This window comes from Oncorhynchus mykiss, chromosome 15, assembly GCF_057628025.1.
Source record: "Oncorhynchus mykiss isolate SJ-2025 chromosome 15, ASM5762802v1, whole genome shotgun sequence".
In the NCBI taxonomy this organism is placed as follows: domain Eukaryota; kingdom Metazoa; phylum Chordata; class Actinopteri; order Salmoniformes; family Salmonidae; genus Oncorhynchus; species Oncorhynchus mykiss.
Genome location: NC_143036.1, coordinates 79357367 through 79372366, shown reverse-complemented (window position 1 = coordinate 79372366; position 15000 = coordinate 79357367). Strand labels below are relative to the sequence as shown.

The window sequence follows — 15000 nt, the reverse complement described above, 5'->3', positions numbered from 1 at the left end:
CAGTCACTGTCGCTAACAAGGTGTGTTCTGTCTCTCTCTCTCTCTCTGTTCCATGTTCCTCCTGTCGCTGCCTGTGATGATTCTCTCTCACACCAGGTAAGAACATTATCGTCTATCATTACCAGTGTGTGTGTGTGTGTGTGTGTGTGTGTGTGTGTGTGTGTGTGTGTGTGTGTGTGTGAAAGTAAGTGTCAGCAGTGTGAAGTATATAGTCTATACTGTTACACTGTGAAGTATATAGCCTATACTGTTACACTGTGAAGTATATAGCCTAGCTACTCTATACTGTTACACTGTGAAGTATATAGCCTAGCTACTCTATACTGTTACACTGTGAAGTATATAGTCTAGCTACTCTATACTGTTACACTGTGAAGTATATAGCCTAGCTACTCTATACTGTTACACTGTGAAGTATATAGCCTAGCTACTCTATACTGTTACACTGTGAAGTATATAGCCTATACTGTTACACTGTGAAGTATATAGCCTAGCTAGTCTATACTGTTACAATGTGAAGTATATAGCCTAGCTACTCTATACTGTTACACTGTGAAGCATATAGCCTAGCTAGTTTATACTGTGAAGTATATAGTCTAGCTAGTCTATACTGTGAAGTATATAGTCTAGCTAGTCTATACTGTGAAGTATATAGCCTAGCTACTCTATACTGTTACACTGTGAAGTATATAGCCTAGCTAGTCTATACTGTTACACTGTGAAGTATATAGCCTAGCTACTCTATACTGTTACACTGGGAAGTATATAGCCTAGCTACTCTATACTGTTACACTGTGAAGTATATAGCCTAGCTACTCTATACTGTTACACTGGGAAGTATATAGCCTAGCTACTCAATACTGTTACACTGTGAAGCACATAGCCTAGCTACTCTATACTGTTACACTGTGAAGTATATAGCCTAGCTAGTCTATACTGTTACACTGTGAAGTATATAGCCTAGCTACTCTATACTGTTACACTGTGAAGTATATAGCCTATACTGTTACACTGTGAAGCATATAGCCTAGCTACTCAATACTGTTACACTGTGAAGTATATAGCCTAGCTACTCTATACTGTTACACTGTGAAGTATATAGCCTAGCTACTCTATACTGTTACACTGTGAAGTATATAGCCTATACTGTTACACTGTGAAGCATATAGCCTAGCTACTCAATACTGTTACACTGTGAAGTATGTAGCCTAGCTACTCTATACTGTTACACTGTGAAGCATATAGCCTAGCTACTCAATACTGTTACACTGTGAAGCATATAGCCTAGCTACTCTATACTGTTACACTGTGAAGTATGTAGCCTAGCTACTCTATACTGTTACACTGTGAAGCATATAGCCTAGCTACTCAATACTGTTACACTGTGAAGCATATAGCCTAGCTACTCAATACTGTTACACTGTGAAGCATATAGCCTAGCTACTCAATACTGTTACACTGTGAAGCATATAGCCTAGCTACTCTATACTGTTACACTGTGAAGCATATAGCCTAGCTACTCTATACTGTTACACTGTGAAGTATGTAGCCTAGCTACTCTATACTGTTACTCTGTGAAGCATATAGCCTAGCTACTCAATACTGTTACACTGTGAAGCATATAGCCTAGCTACTCAATACTGTTACACTGTGAAGCATATAGCCTAGCTACTCTATACTGTTACACTGTGAAGCATATAGCCTAGCTACTCAATACTGTTACACTGTGAAGTATGTAGCCTAGCTACTCTATACTGTTACACTGTGAAGTATGTAGCCTAGCTACTCTATACTGTTACACTGTGAAGCATATAGCCTAGCTACTCAATACTGTTACACTGTGAAGCATATAGCCTAGCTACTCAATACTGTTACACTGTGAAGCATATAGCCTAGCTACTCTATACTGTTACACTGTGAAGCATATAGCCTAGCTACTCAATACTGTTACACTGTGAAGTATGTAGCCTAGCTACTCTATACTGTTACACTGTGAAGCATATAGCCTAGCTAGTCTATACTGTTACACTGTGAAGCATATAGCCTAGCTACTCAATACTGTTACACTGTGAAGCATATAGCCTAGCTACTCTATACTGTTACACTGTGAAGCATATAGCCTAGCTACTCAATACTGTTACACTGTGAAGCATATAGCCTAGCTACTCAATACTGTTACACTGTGAAGTATGTAGCCTAGCTACTCTATACTGTTACACTGTGAAGTATATAGCCTAGCTAGTCTATACTGTTACACTGTGAAGTATATAGCCTAGCTAGTCTATACTGTTACACTGTGAAGTATATAGCCTATACTGTTACACTGTGAAGCATATAGCCTAGCTACTCAATACTGTTACACTGTGAAGTATATAGCCTAGCTACTCTATACTGTTACACTGTGAAGTATATAGCCTAGCTAGTCTATACTGTTACACTGTGAAGTATATAGCCTAGCTACTCTATACTGTTACACTGTGAAGTATATAGCCTATACTGTTACACTGTGAAGCATATAGCCTAGCTAGTCTATACTGTTACACTGTGAAGCATATAGCCTGCTGTTTAACATGTCCACGCTGTGTTGATGACTGCTGAGGTGTGGACAGAGACACTTGAACAGTCATATACAAAGGATATATATATGCTACAAATAATTGTCTGGAGATGGAAGAGGGAAACTGTAGCCTCTTTATTCATGTGAACGACTTCATACTCTCTGTCCACCAGGCAACCACATCAAACAGTGTATATAACTCATGATTCAAACAGTAGAGGCATCAGGGACAATCATTGTACAATACAAATCAATACCAATATTAGGATGAAGATCAATACGAATGTTAAACTCCATAGAAATATTCCAATGAAGAATTCTCATATTGCAGATTCCTGCTACAAAAGCGACGAAGAAGGTAACCAGAAAAACGGATTGTGGTGGAGAATGGTTTGCGTTAAGACATAGACATGTAGATCTGTCTGGCTTTTCACTGTTGCTGTTCTGTGTCTATAGATCTACCTGGTTTGTGTCACTAACTGTACTGTATAGAGCTGATTGTCTCACGTTACTAAAACAGTAGCTGTCAGTTTAGCTGTTCTAAATGTACATCCGGCTGGTTGCGTGTCCTTTACTCATAGGTTGTACGTCCATCACGTGGTCACGTCATGCCGTTGTCATGTTACGTTGTTATGAACGTTGTCAAGCCGTGCTCTTCCGGTGGCGCCCTAAGGCGGTGATAAACCAAGTCATTCTGGACGCAGGCAAACTACTGTTTAGTCTAAATTACACTATAGTGCCTGGATATACGATGACATGGTTAAAGTAGTGAAATATTGAGTAGGGTACAACTTTGCCATGCATTATTATGTCGTCACATTTACTTTAGACGTGGCAATGTTGTCATTAGCTTGCAAAGTTCGTCAAAAAATAGCTAGCAATGCTAGCGTCAGCTAGCTAAAATCCGGTGGCCTCCCCTCAATTTTAGCTAATTAGCTAACCTTATACTGCATCTATAATAAATCCGGTGACATCAAAGTGACGACAAAAGGTTTTCCTACTAATTATTTGCCTCATTTTGAAAGTCATTTTTATTTCCAAGCCACTAATGCAGTTTTGATTAAATCTTCATCAGCTCTCATTGACGATGCATTGAGTAACATGCTCGACTTGCGATAAGGAGTTCAGCTTTGTCAGCCCAGTTGTCAAATATCTACCTTTCCTTTTTAATTTAATTTAAATTCAGTCCAAAACAATATTGTGACCAAACATACAAACCATGAACAGCTAACCTGTATAGGTCACAATAGCTGTTCTGTAGTTGAATAATGTATGGAGTTGGTTGTCTTGTCACTCTGGTAGTACTGTGTGGATGTGGCTGGCTTTCTTGTCAATATATATGTTAGTTCTGGGTGGCTTTCTTGTCAATATATATGTTTTAGTTCTGGGTGGCTTTCTTGTCAATATAGATGTTTTAGTTCTGGGTGGCTTTCTTGTCAATATAGATGTTTTAGTTCTGGGTGGCTTTCTTGTCAATATATATGTTTTAGTTCTGGGTGGCTTTCTTGTCAATATAGATGTTTTAGTTCTGGGTGGCTTTCTTGTCAATATATATGTGTTAGTTCTGGGTGGCTTTCTTGTCAATATAGATGTTTTAGTTCTGACTGGCTTGTCAATATAGATGTTTTAGTTCTGGGTGGCTTTCTTGTCAATATAGATGTTTTAGTTCTGGGTGGCTTTCTTGTCAATATATATGTTTTAGTTCTGGGTGGCTTTCTTGTCAATATAGATGTTTTAGTTCTGGGTGGCTTTCTTGTCAATATAGATGTTTTAGTTCTGGGTGGCTTTCTTGTCAATATAGATGTTTTAGTTCTGACTGGCTTGTCCAAATAGATGTTTTAGTTCTGGCTGGCTTGTCAATATAGATGTTTTAGTTCTGGCTTGCTTGTCAATATAGATGTTTTAGTTCTGGCTGGCTTGTCAATATAGATGTTTTAGTTCTGGCTGGCTTGTCAACATAGATGTTTTAGTTCTGACTGGCTTGTCAATATAGATGTTTTAGTTCTGACTGGCTTGTCCAAATAGATGTTTTAGTTCTGACTGGCTTGTCAATATAGATGTTTTAGTTCTGGCTTGCTTGTCAATATAGATGTTTTAGTTCTGACTGGCTTGTCAATATAGATGTTTTAGTTCTGACTGGCTTGTCAATATAGATGTTTTAGTTCTGACTGGCTTGTCAATATAGATGTTTTAGTTCTGGCTTGCTTGTCAAATAGATGTTTTAGTTCTGGCTTGCTTGTCAATATAGATGTTTTAGTTCTGGCTGGCTTGTCAATATAGATGTTTTAGTTCTGACTGGCTTGTCCAAATAGATGTATTAGTTCTGGCTGGCTTGTCTAGCTAGTCTGTAGCCCATAGATTGGCTGTCGGGCTAAATCCATGTTGAATTCCTTCCCTTTTTGACAGCGTCCATTTTGATTTTAACCAAACCACCCGTACCAGTTTTCCTGGTAGAAAAGGGGTCAGAATGTGACTTTTTGGACCTGAATGTTAAACCGTTCAAGAGATCAAGGCGCTCCGAGTCGACCCATTTAGCATGCAGCACCATACCATCACTGTCACAGATAAACGGTTGAGTTTGATACCATCGCTGTCACCGATAAACGGTTGAGTTTGATACCATCGCTGTCACAGATAAACGGTTGAGTTTGATATCATCGCTGTCACAGATAAACTGTTGAGTTTGATACCATCGCTGTCACAGATAAACGGTTGAGTTTGATATCATCGCTGTCACAGATAAACGGTTGAGTTTGATACCATCGCTGTCACAGATAAACGGTTGAGTTTGATATCATCGCTGTCACAGATAAACGGTTGAGTTTGATATCATCGCTGTCACAGATAAACTGTTGAGTTTGATACCATCGCTGTCACAGATAAACGGTTGAGTTTGATACCATCGCTGTCACAGATAAACGGTTGAGTTTGATACCATCGCTGTCACAGATAAACGGTTGAGTTTGATATCATCGCTGTCACAGATAAACGGTTGAGTTTGATACCATCGCTGTCACAGATAAACGGTTGAGTTTGATATCATCGCTGTCACAGATAAACGGTTGAGTTTGATACCATCGCTGTCACAGATAAACGGTTGAGTTTGATATCATCGCTGTCACAGATAAACGGTTGAGTTTGATACCATCGCTGTCACAGATAAACGGTTGAGTTTGATATCATCGCTGTCACAGATAAACGGTTGAGTTTGATATCATCGCTGTCACAGATAAACTGTTGAGTTTGATACCATCGCTGTCACAGATAAACGGTTGAGTTTGATACCATCGCTGTCACAGATAAACGGTTGAGTTTGATACCATCGCTGTCACAGATAAACGGTTGAGTTTGATATCATCGCTGTCACAGATAAACGGTTGAGTTTGATATCATCGCTGTCACAGATAAACGGTTGAGTTTGATATCATCGCTGTCACAGATAAACGGTTGAGTTTGATACCATCGCTGTCACAGATAAACGGTTGAGTTTGATATCATCGCTGTCACAGATAAACTGTTGAGTTTGATACCATCGCTGTCACAGATAAACGGTTGAGTTTGATATCATCGCTGTCACAGATAAACGGTTGAGTTTGATACCATCGCTGTCACAGATAAACGGTTGAGTTTGATATCATCGCTGTCACAGATAAACGGTTGAGTTTGATATCATCGCTGTCACAGATAAACTGTTGAGTTTGATACCATCGCTGTCACAGATAAACGGTTGAGTTTGATACCATCGCTGTCACAGATAAACGGTTGAGTTTGATACCATCGCTGTCACAGATAAACGGTTGAGTTTGATATCATCGCTGTCACAGATAAACGGTTGAGTTTGATACCATCGCTGTCACAGATAAACGGTTGAGTTTGATACCATCGCTGTCACAGATAAACGGTTGAGTTTGATACCATCGCTGTCACAGATAAACGGTTGAGTTTGATATCATCGCTGTCACAGATAAACGGTTGAGTTTGATATCATCGCTGTCACAGATAAACGGTTGAGTTTGATATCATCGCTGTCACAGATAAACGGTTGAGTTTGATACCATCGCTGTCACAGATAAACGGTTGAGTTTGATATCATCGCTGTCACAGATAAACGGTTGAGTTTGATATCATCGCTGTCACAGATAAACGGTTGAGTTTGATATCATCGCTGTCACAGATAAACGGTTGAGTTTGATACCATCGCTGTCACAGATAAACGGTTGAGTTTGATACCATCGCTGTCACAGATAAACGGTTGAGTTTGATATCATCACTGTCACAGATAAACGGTTGAGTTTGATATCATCGCTGTCACAGATAAACGGTTGAGTTTGATATCATCGCTGTCACAGATAAACGGTTGAGTTTGATACCATCGCTGTCACAGATAAACGGTTGAGTTTGATATCATCGCTGTCACAGATAAACGGTTGAGTTTGATATCATCGCTGTCACAGATAAACGGTTGAGTTTGATACCATAGCTGTCACAGATAAACGGTTGAGTTTGATATCATCGCTGTCACAGATAAACTGTTGAGTTTGATACCATCGCTGTCACAGATAAACGGTTGAGTTTGATATCATCGCTGTCACAGATAAACGGTTGAGTTTGATACCATCGCTGTCACAGATAAACGGTTGAGTTTGATATCATCGCTGTCACAGATAAACTGTTGAGTTTGATATCATCGCTGTCACAGATAAACGGTTGAGTTTGATATCATCGCTGTCACAGATAAACGGTTGAGTTTGATACCATCGCTGTCACAAATAAACTGTTGAGGTTGATATCATCACTGTCACCGGTAAACTGTTGAGTTTGATATCATCGCTGTCACAGATAAACGGTTGAGTTTGATACCATCGCTGGCACAGATAAACGGTTGAGTTTGATATCATCGCTGTCACAGATAAACGGTTGAGTTTGATATCATCGCTGTCACAGATAAACGGTTGAGTTTGATATCATCGCTGTCACAGATAAACGGTTGAGTTTGATACCATCGCTGTCACAGATAAACTGTTGAGTTTGATACCATCTCTGTCACAGATAAACGGTTGAGTTTGATACCATCGCTGTCACAGATAAACTGTTGAGTTTGATACCATCTCTGTCACAGATAAACGGTTGAGTTTGATACCATCGCTGCCACAGATAAACGGTTGAGTTTGATATCATTTAAAAGCTAACAATCAGTGTTGTTAAAATATTTAATTATACCTGTAAAGAAAAGTATACACATTTTAATTTTTAAACCTTTAACCTCAAATGTCTAAAAACATAAATGATGTAATTTTTTAAAATTATTTTTGTCATGTTCGCATATGTTGTAGCTAAGATGATATTTGACTGATGTTTTTGTGTCGTGCCCACGATCAGTTGAGACACAACATGCTCTTGAATACAGGGAGGTCTCATTTCAACCGTAGAAATATAACTCATAGAATGGGTCTATCCCTTCAGGCCACTAGTTGGTACACCACTGACATTTACATTTAATTAACATGTTTTACATTCTAATTAATACCAACACAGATGACCTGCCTGTCCACCCACTGTCAAATGTCAACTGAAAAGGTCATGTCTATTCTAGTATCTGAATTTCTATGAGGTACAATAGGTTTTTCTATGGGAGGACTGACAGTGTCATTTAAAACAACAGATGTTCCCATTCAAGTCAACATCCTCTGATGTGTGGACCTCCAATCTTCTCTCTGGTACCATTTTGAAAGGTTCAGAGTTCAATTGTATTCCCTTTTCAGCACATTTAACAGCTACAACATGACACTCGCACCCTATTCACGTGCATACTAGGTATAACCTCCACATGTGGTGTATATTGAAGCCATCAGATAAGCTGTATCCCGTGCTTTGTGGCGAGTGAGAGCCTGTTAAGTCAGCAGCTCCTCGCTGGCTGTGAAGTTTGAAATGATTTGATCCGGAGGAGACGAGTGAGTGAGAGGAAGTGGATTAAAATTAATAACAAGATCACGGAGAGGATAGGAAGGGGAAAGTGGAGGAGGCGCTGGAACGCAATGCCACAACCTAAAATAACCAAATCCTCCTCAGTGAGAGAGAGAGAGGAGTGCTTATCACGCCACTCCAGAGGAATGATGGGAGACGAAGGGGCCTGTGGCCCTGTGTTAGTTATTCAACCGGAACTGAGCTCTCTACTCTTATGGGATTCACTTTTTCAGACACATAATGAATCCAAACTGACAATCCTGGCATCCTGCTATGGAAGAGTACCATAAGATGTGTTGTTCTGTACAGCAGTTTACTCCTATACTGAACCTGTGTTGTTCTGTACAACAGTTTACTCCTATACTGAACCTGTGTTGTTCTGTACAACAGTTTACTCCTATACTGAACCTGTGTTGTTCTGTACAGCAGTTTACTCCTATACTGAACCTGTGTTGTTCTGTACAGCAGTTTACTCCTATACTGAACCTGTGTTGTTCTGTACAGCAGTTTACTCCTATACTGAACCTGTGTTGTTCTGTACAGCAGTTTACTCCTATACTGAACCTGTGTTGTTCTGTACAACAGTTTACAGTTTATCTGTAATGTATCTGGCAATGTTGTCATGATCTATCTGGCAATGTTGTCATGATCTATCTGGCAATGTTGTCATGATCTATCTGGCAATGTTGTCATGATCTATCTGGCAATGTTGTCATGATCTATCTGGCAATGTTGTCATGATCTATCTGGCAATGTTGTCATGATCTATCTGGCAATGTTGTCATGATCTATCTGGCAATGTTGTCATGATCTATCTGGCAATGTTGTCATGATCTATCTGGCAATGTTGTCATGATCTATCTGGCAATGTTGTCATGATCTATCTGGCAATGTTTTGCTAGCTAACGATAGCTAGTAAAAATGCCGGTGCTCTCCCCTCAATCTTAGCTAGCCAGCACAAGTTGTGCTGTTTCTGAAGTCAATCTGGCGACATCACAATGATGACAAAGGCTTGACCTGTTCATTATGTTCCTCTTTTTGAAATGTCATGATGTTTCCAAGCCACGGTAATTAACTTTAGACTACATCTTCATCAGCAGCCAGAGACCCTGCTGAGCATCAGTCCTGCAACAAAGGTTCAAAACAACATTGTGACGAATCATATAATAATACAATAATAGAATATAATAATATTATATAATCATATAATAATAGAATATAATAATATAATAATAGAATAGAATAATAGAATATAATAATATTATATAATAATATAAGAATAGAATAATAGAATAATATTATAGAACCATATAATAATAGAATAGAATATAATAATAGAATAGAATAATAGAATATAATAATATTATATAATAATATAAGAATAGAATAATAGAATAATATTATAGAACCATATAATAATAGAATAGAATAGAATAATAGAATAGAATAATAGAATAGAATAATAGAATAGAATAATAGAATAATATTATAGAACCATATAATAATAGAATAGAATAGAATAATAGAATAGAATAATAGAATAGAATAATAGAATAATATTATAGAACCATATAATAATAGAATAGAATAGAATAATAGAATAGAATAATAGAATAGAATAGAATAATAGAATAGAATAATAGAATAGAATAATAGAATAGAATAGAATAATATAATAGAATAGAATAATAGAATAGAATAATAGAATAGAATAGAATAATATAATAGAATAGAATAATAGAATAGAATAGAATAATAGAATAGAATAATAGAATAGAATAGAATAATATAATAGAATAGAATAATAGAATAGAATAATATAATAATATAATAGAATAATATAATAGAATAGAATAATAGAATAGAATAGAATAATAGAATAGAATAATAGAATAGAATAGAATAATATAATAGAATAGAATAATAGAATAGAATAATAGAATAGAATAATATAATAATATAATAGAATAATATAATAGAATAGAATAGAATAATAGAATAGAATAATAGAATAGAATAATATAATAATATAATAGAATAATATAATAGAATAGAATAATAGAATAGAATAGAATAATAGAATAGAATAATATAATAATATAATAGAATAATATAATAGAATAGAATAATATAATAGAATAGAATAATAGAATAGAATAATATAATAATATAATAGAATAATATAATAGAATAGAATAATAGAATAGAATAGAATAATAGAATAGAATAATAGAATAGAATAGAATAATATAATAGAATAGAATAATAGAATAGAATAATAGAATATAATAATATAATAATATAATAGAATAATATAATAGAATAGAATAATATAATAATATTATAGAACCATATAATAATAGAATAGAATAGAATAATAGAATAGAATAGAATAATAGAATAGAATAATAGAATAGAATAGAATAATAGAATAGAATAGAATAATAGAATAGAATAGAATAATATAATAGAATAATATAATAGAATAGAATAATATAATAGAATAGAATAATATAATAATATTATAGAACCATATAATAATAGAATAGAATAGAATAATAGAATAGAATAGAATAATAGAATAGAATAATAGAATAGAATAGAATAATAGAATAGAATAGAATAATAGAATAGAATAGAATAATAATATAATAGAATAATAGAATAGAATAATATAATAATATAATAGAATAATAGAATAGAATAGAATAATATAATAGAATAATATAATAATAGAATAGAATAGAATAATAGAATAGAATAATATAATAGAATAATATAATAATATAATAGAATAATAGAATAGAATAATATAATAATATAATAGAATAATAGAATAGAATAGAATAATATAATAGAATAATATAATAATAGAATAGAATAGAATAATAGAATAGAATAATATAATAATATTATAGATTCATAGAATAATAGAATAGAATAGAATAATAGAATAGAATAATAGAATAGAATAGAATAATAGAATAGAATAGAATAATAGAATAGAATAGAATAATAGAATAGAATAATAGAATAGAATAATAGAATAGAATAATAGAATAGAATAATATAATAGAATAATAGAATAGAATAATAGAATAGAATAATATAATAATATAATAGAATAATATAATAGAATAGAATAATCTAATATAATAATAGAACCATATAATAATAGAATAGAATAGAATAATAGAATAGAATAATATAATAATATTATAGATTCATATAATAATAGAATGGAATAGAATAATAGAATAGAATAATATAATAATATTATAGAATACTATAATCATATAATAGAATAGAATAATATAATAGATTAATAGAATAGAATAATTGAATAGAATAGAATAATAGAATAGAATAATATAATAATATTATAGAATCATATAATAATAGAATAGAATAATAGAATAGAATCATATAATAGATTAATAGAATAGAATAATTGAATAGAATAGAATAATAGAATAGAATAATATAATAATATTATAGAATCATATAATAATAGAATAGAATAATAGAATAGAATAATATAATAATATTCTAGAATCATATAATAATAGAATAGAATAATAGAATAGATTAATAGAATATAATAATTGAATAGAATAGAATAATAGAATAGAATAATATAATAATATTCTAGAATCATATAATAATAGAATAGAATAATAGAATAGATTAATAGAATATAATAATTGAATAGAATATAATATAATAATATAATAGAAGAATAGAATAAAAAAACAGAATAATAGAATAATATAATAGAATAACATAATAATATAATAATAATAGAATAGATCTTTATTATCCCTAACAGTTGAAATGTATCTTCAGTGCCTGTGACAGTACCCAACCCCTCTCGTTTCCTCCACTATGCTGTGAGCAGTGATCTCCCGTGGAGGTTGGATTTGTTTCAGTGCAGGAGACTTTTCTCATCTCCTCCCTGCCAGCCGATGCTCTCAGTGTTTCACATTCACACGTTGTAGACATTCTGACTCACACTCCATAACCTGTTAGGGTCAGATACAGGGTCGCTGTGACCCTCACTCACCCATCCCCACTGGACACACACTGGTTGAATCAATGTCGTTTCCACATCATCACGCCATGACAATGTCGTTTCCACATCATCACGTCATGACAATGTCGTTTCCACATCATCACGTCATGACAATGTCGTTTCCACATCATCACGTCATGACAATGTCGTTTCCACATCATCACCTCCTGACAATGTCGTTTCTACATCATCATGTCCTGACAATGTCGTTTCCACATCATCACGTCCTGACAATGTCGTTTCCACATCATCACGTCATGACAATGTCGTTTCCACATCATCACGTCATGACAATGTCGTTTCCACATCATCACGTCCTGACAATGTCGTTTCCACATCATCACGCCATGACAATGTCGTTTCCACATCATCACGTCCTGACAATGTCGTTTCCACATCATCACGCCATGACAATGTCGTTTCCACATCATCACGTCCTGACAATGTCGTTTCCACATCATCACCTCCTGACAATGTCGTTTCCACATCATCACGTCCTGACAATGTCGTTTCCACATCATCACGTCCTGACAATGTCGTTTCCACATCATCACGTCCTGACAATGTTGTTTCCACATCATCACCTCCTGACAATGTCGTTTCCACATCATCACGTTCTGACAATGTCGTTTCCACATCATCACCTCCTGACAATGTCGTTTCCACATCATCACGTCCTGACAATGTCGTTTCCACATCATCACCTCCTGACAATGTCGTTTCCACATCATCACGTCCTGACAATGTCGTTTCCACATCATCACGTCCTGACAATGTCGTTTCCACATCATCACGTCCTGACAATGTCGTTTCCACATCATCACCTCCTGACAATGTCGTTTCCACATCATCACGTCCTGACAATGTCGTTTCCACATCATCACCTCCTGACAATGTCGTTTCCACATCATCACGTCCTGACAATGTCGTTTCCACATCATCACCTCCTGACAATGTCGTTTCCACATCATCACCTCCTGACAATGTCGTTTCCACATCATCACCTCCTGACAATGTCGTTTCCACATCATCACGTCATGACAATGTCGTTTCCACATCATCACGTCCTGACAATGTCGTTTCCACATCATCACGTCCTGACAATGTCGTTTCCACATCATCACAACCTGACAATGTCGTTTCCACATCATCACCTCCTGACAATGTCGTTTCCACATCATCACGTCCTGACAATGTCGTTTCCACATCATCACGTCCTGACAATGTCGTTTCCACATCATCACGTCCTGACAATGTCGTTTCCACATCATCACGCCATGACAATGTCATTTCCACATCATCACGTCCTGACAATGTCGTTTCCACATCATCACCTCCTGACAATGTCGTTTCCACATCATCACGCCATGACAATGTCGTTTCCACATCATCACCTCCTGACAGTCGTTTCCACATCATCACGTCATGACAATGTCGTTTCCACATCATCACGTCCTGACAATGTCGTTTCCACATCATCACGTCATGACAATGTCGTTTCCACATCATCACGTCCTGACAATGTCGTTTCCACATCATCACGTCCTGACAATGTCGTTTCCACATCATCACGTCCTGACAATGTCGTTTCCACATCATCACGTCCTGACAATGTCGTTTCCACATCATCACCTCCTGACAATGTCGTTTCCACATCATCACGTCCTGACAATGTCGTTTCCACATCATCACGTCCTGACAATGTCGTTTCCACATCATCACGTCCTGACAATGTCATTTCCACATCATCACGTCCTGACAATGTCGTTTCCACATCATCACGTCCTGACAATGTCGTTTCCACATCATCACGTCCTGACAATGTCGTTTCCACATCATCACCTCCTGACAATGTCGTTTCCACATCATCACGTCCTGACAATGTCGTTTCCACATCATCACGTCCTGACAATGTCGTTTCCACATCATCACGTCCTGACAATGTCGTTTCCACATCATCACGTCATGACAATGTCGTTTCCACATCATCACCTCCTGACAATGTCGTTTCCACATCATCACGTCCTGACAATGTCGTTTCCACATCATCACGTTCTGACAATGTCGTTTCCACATCATCACGTCCTGACAATGTCGTTTCCACATCATCACGTCCTGACAATGTCGTTTCCACATCATCACGTCCTGACAATGTCGTTTCCACATCATCACCTCCTGACAATGTCGTTTCTACATCATCACGTCCTGACAATGTCGTTTCCACATCATCACGTTCTGACAATGTCGTTTCCACATCATCACCTCCTGACAATGTCGTTTCCACATCATCACCTCCTGACAATGTCGTTTCCACATCATCACGTTCTGACAATGTCGTTTCCACATCATCACGTTCTGACAATGTCGTTTCCACATCATCACCTCCTGACAATGTCGTTTCCACATC

At 36.0% G+C, this 15000-nt stretch overlaps 1 protein-coding gene across 21 annotated transcripts in view; it reads left to right on the top strand.

Moving 5' to 3' along the window:
• Positions 1–15000, top strand: part of LOC118938861 (glutamate receptor-interacting protein 1) — a 722511-nt gene that overhangs the window by 434561 nt on the left and 272950 nt on the right. For 15 of the 21 annotated variants that reach the window (XM_090201308.1, XM_090201302.1, XM_090201301.1 and 12 more), the window contains exon 2: positions 2889–2915. The exons of the other annotated variants lie outside the window; for them this stretch is intronic. In XM_090201308.1, coding sequence (XP_090057434.1) covers positions 2889–2915 — 27 coding nt within the window. The remainder of the gene's footprint in view (positions 1–2888; positions 2916–15000) is intronic. 21 annotated transcript variants of the gene reach the window in all.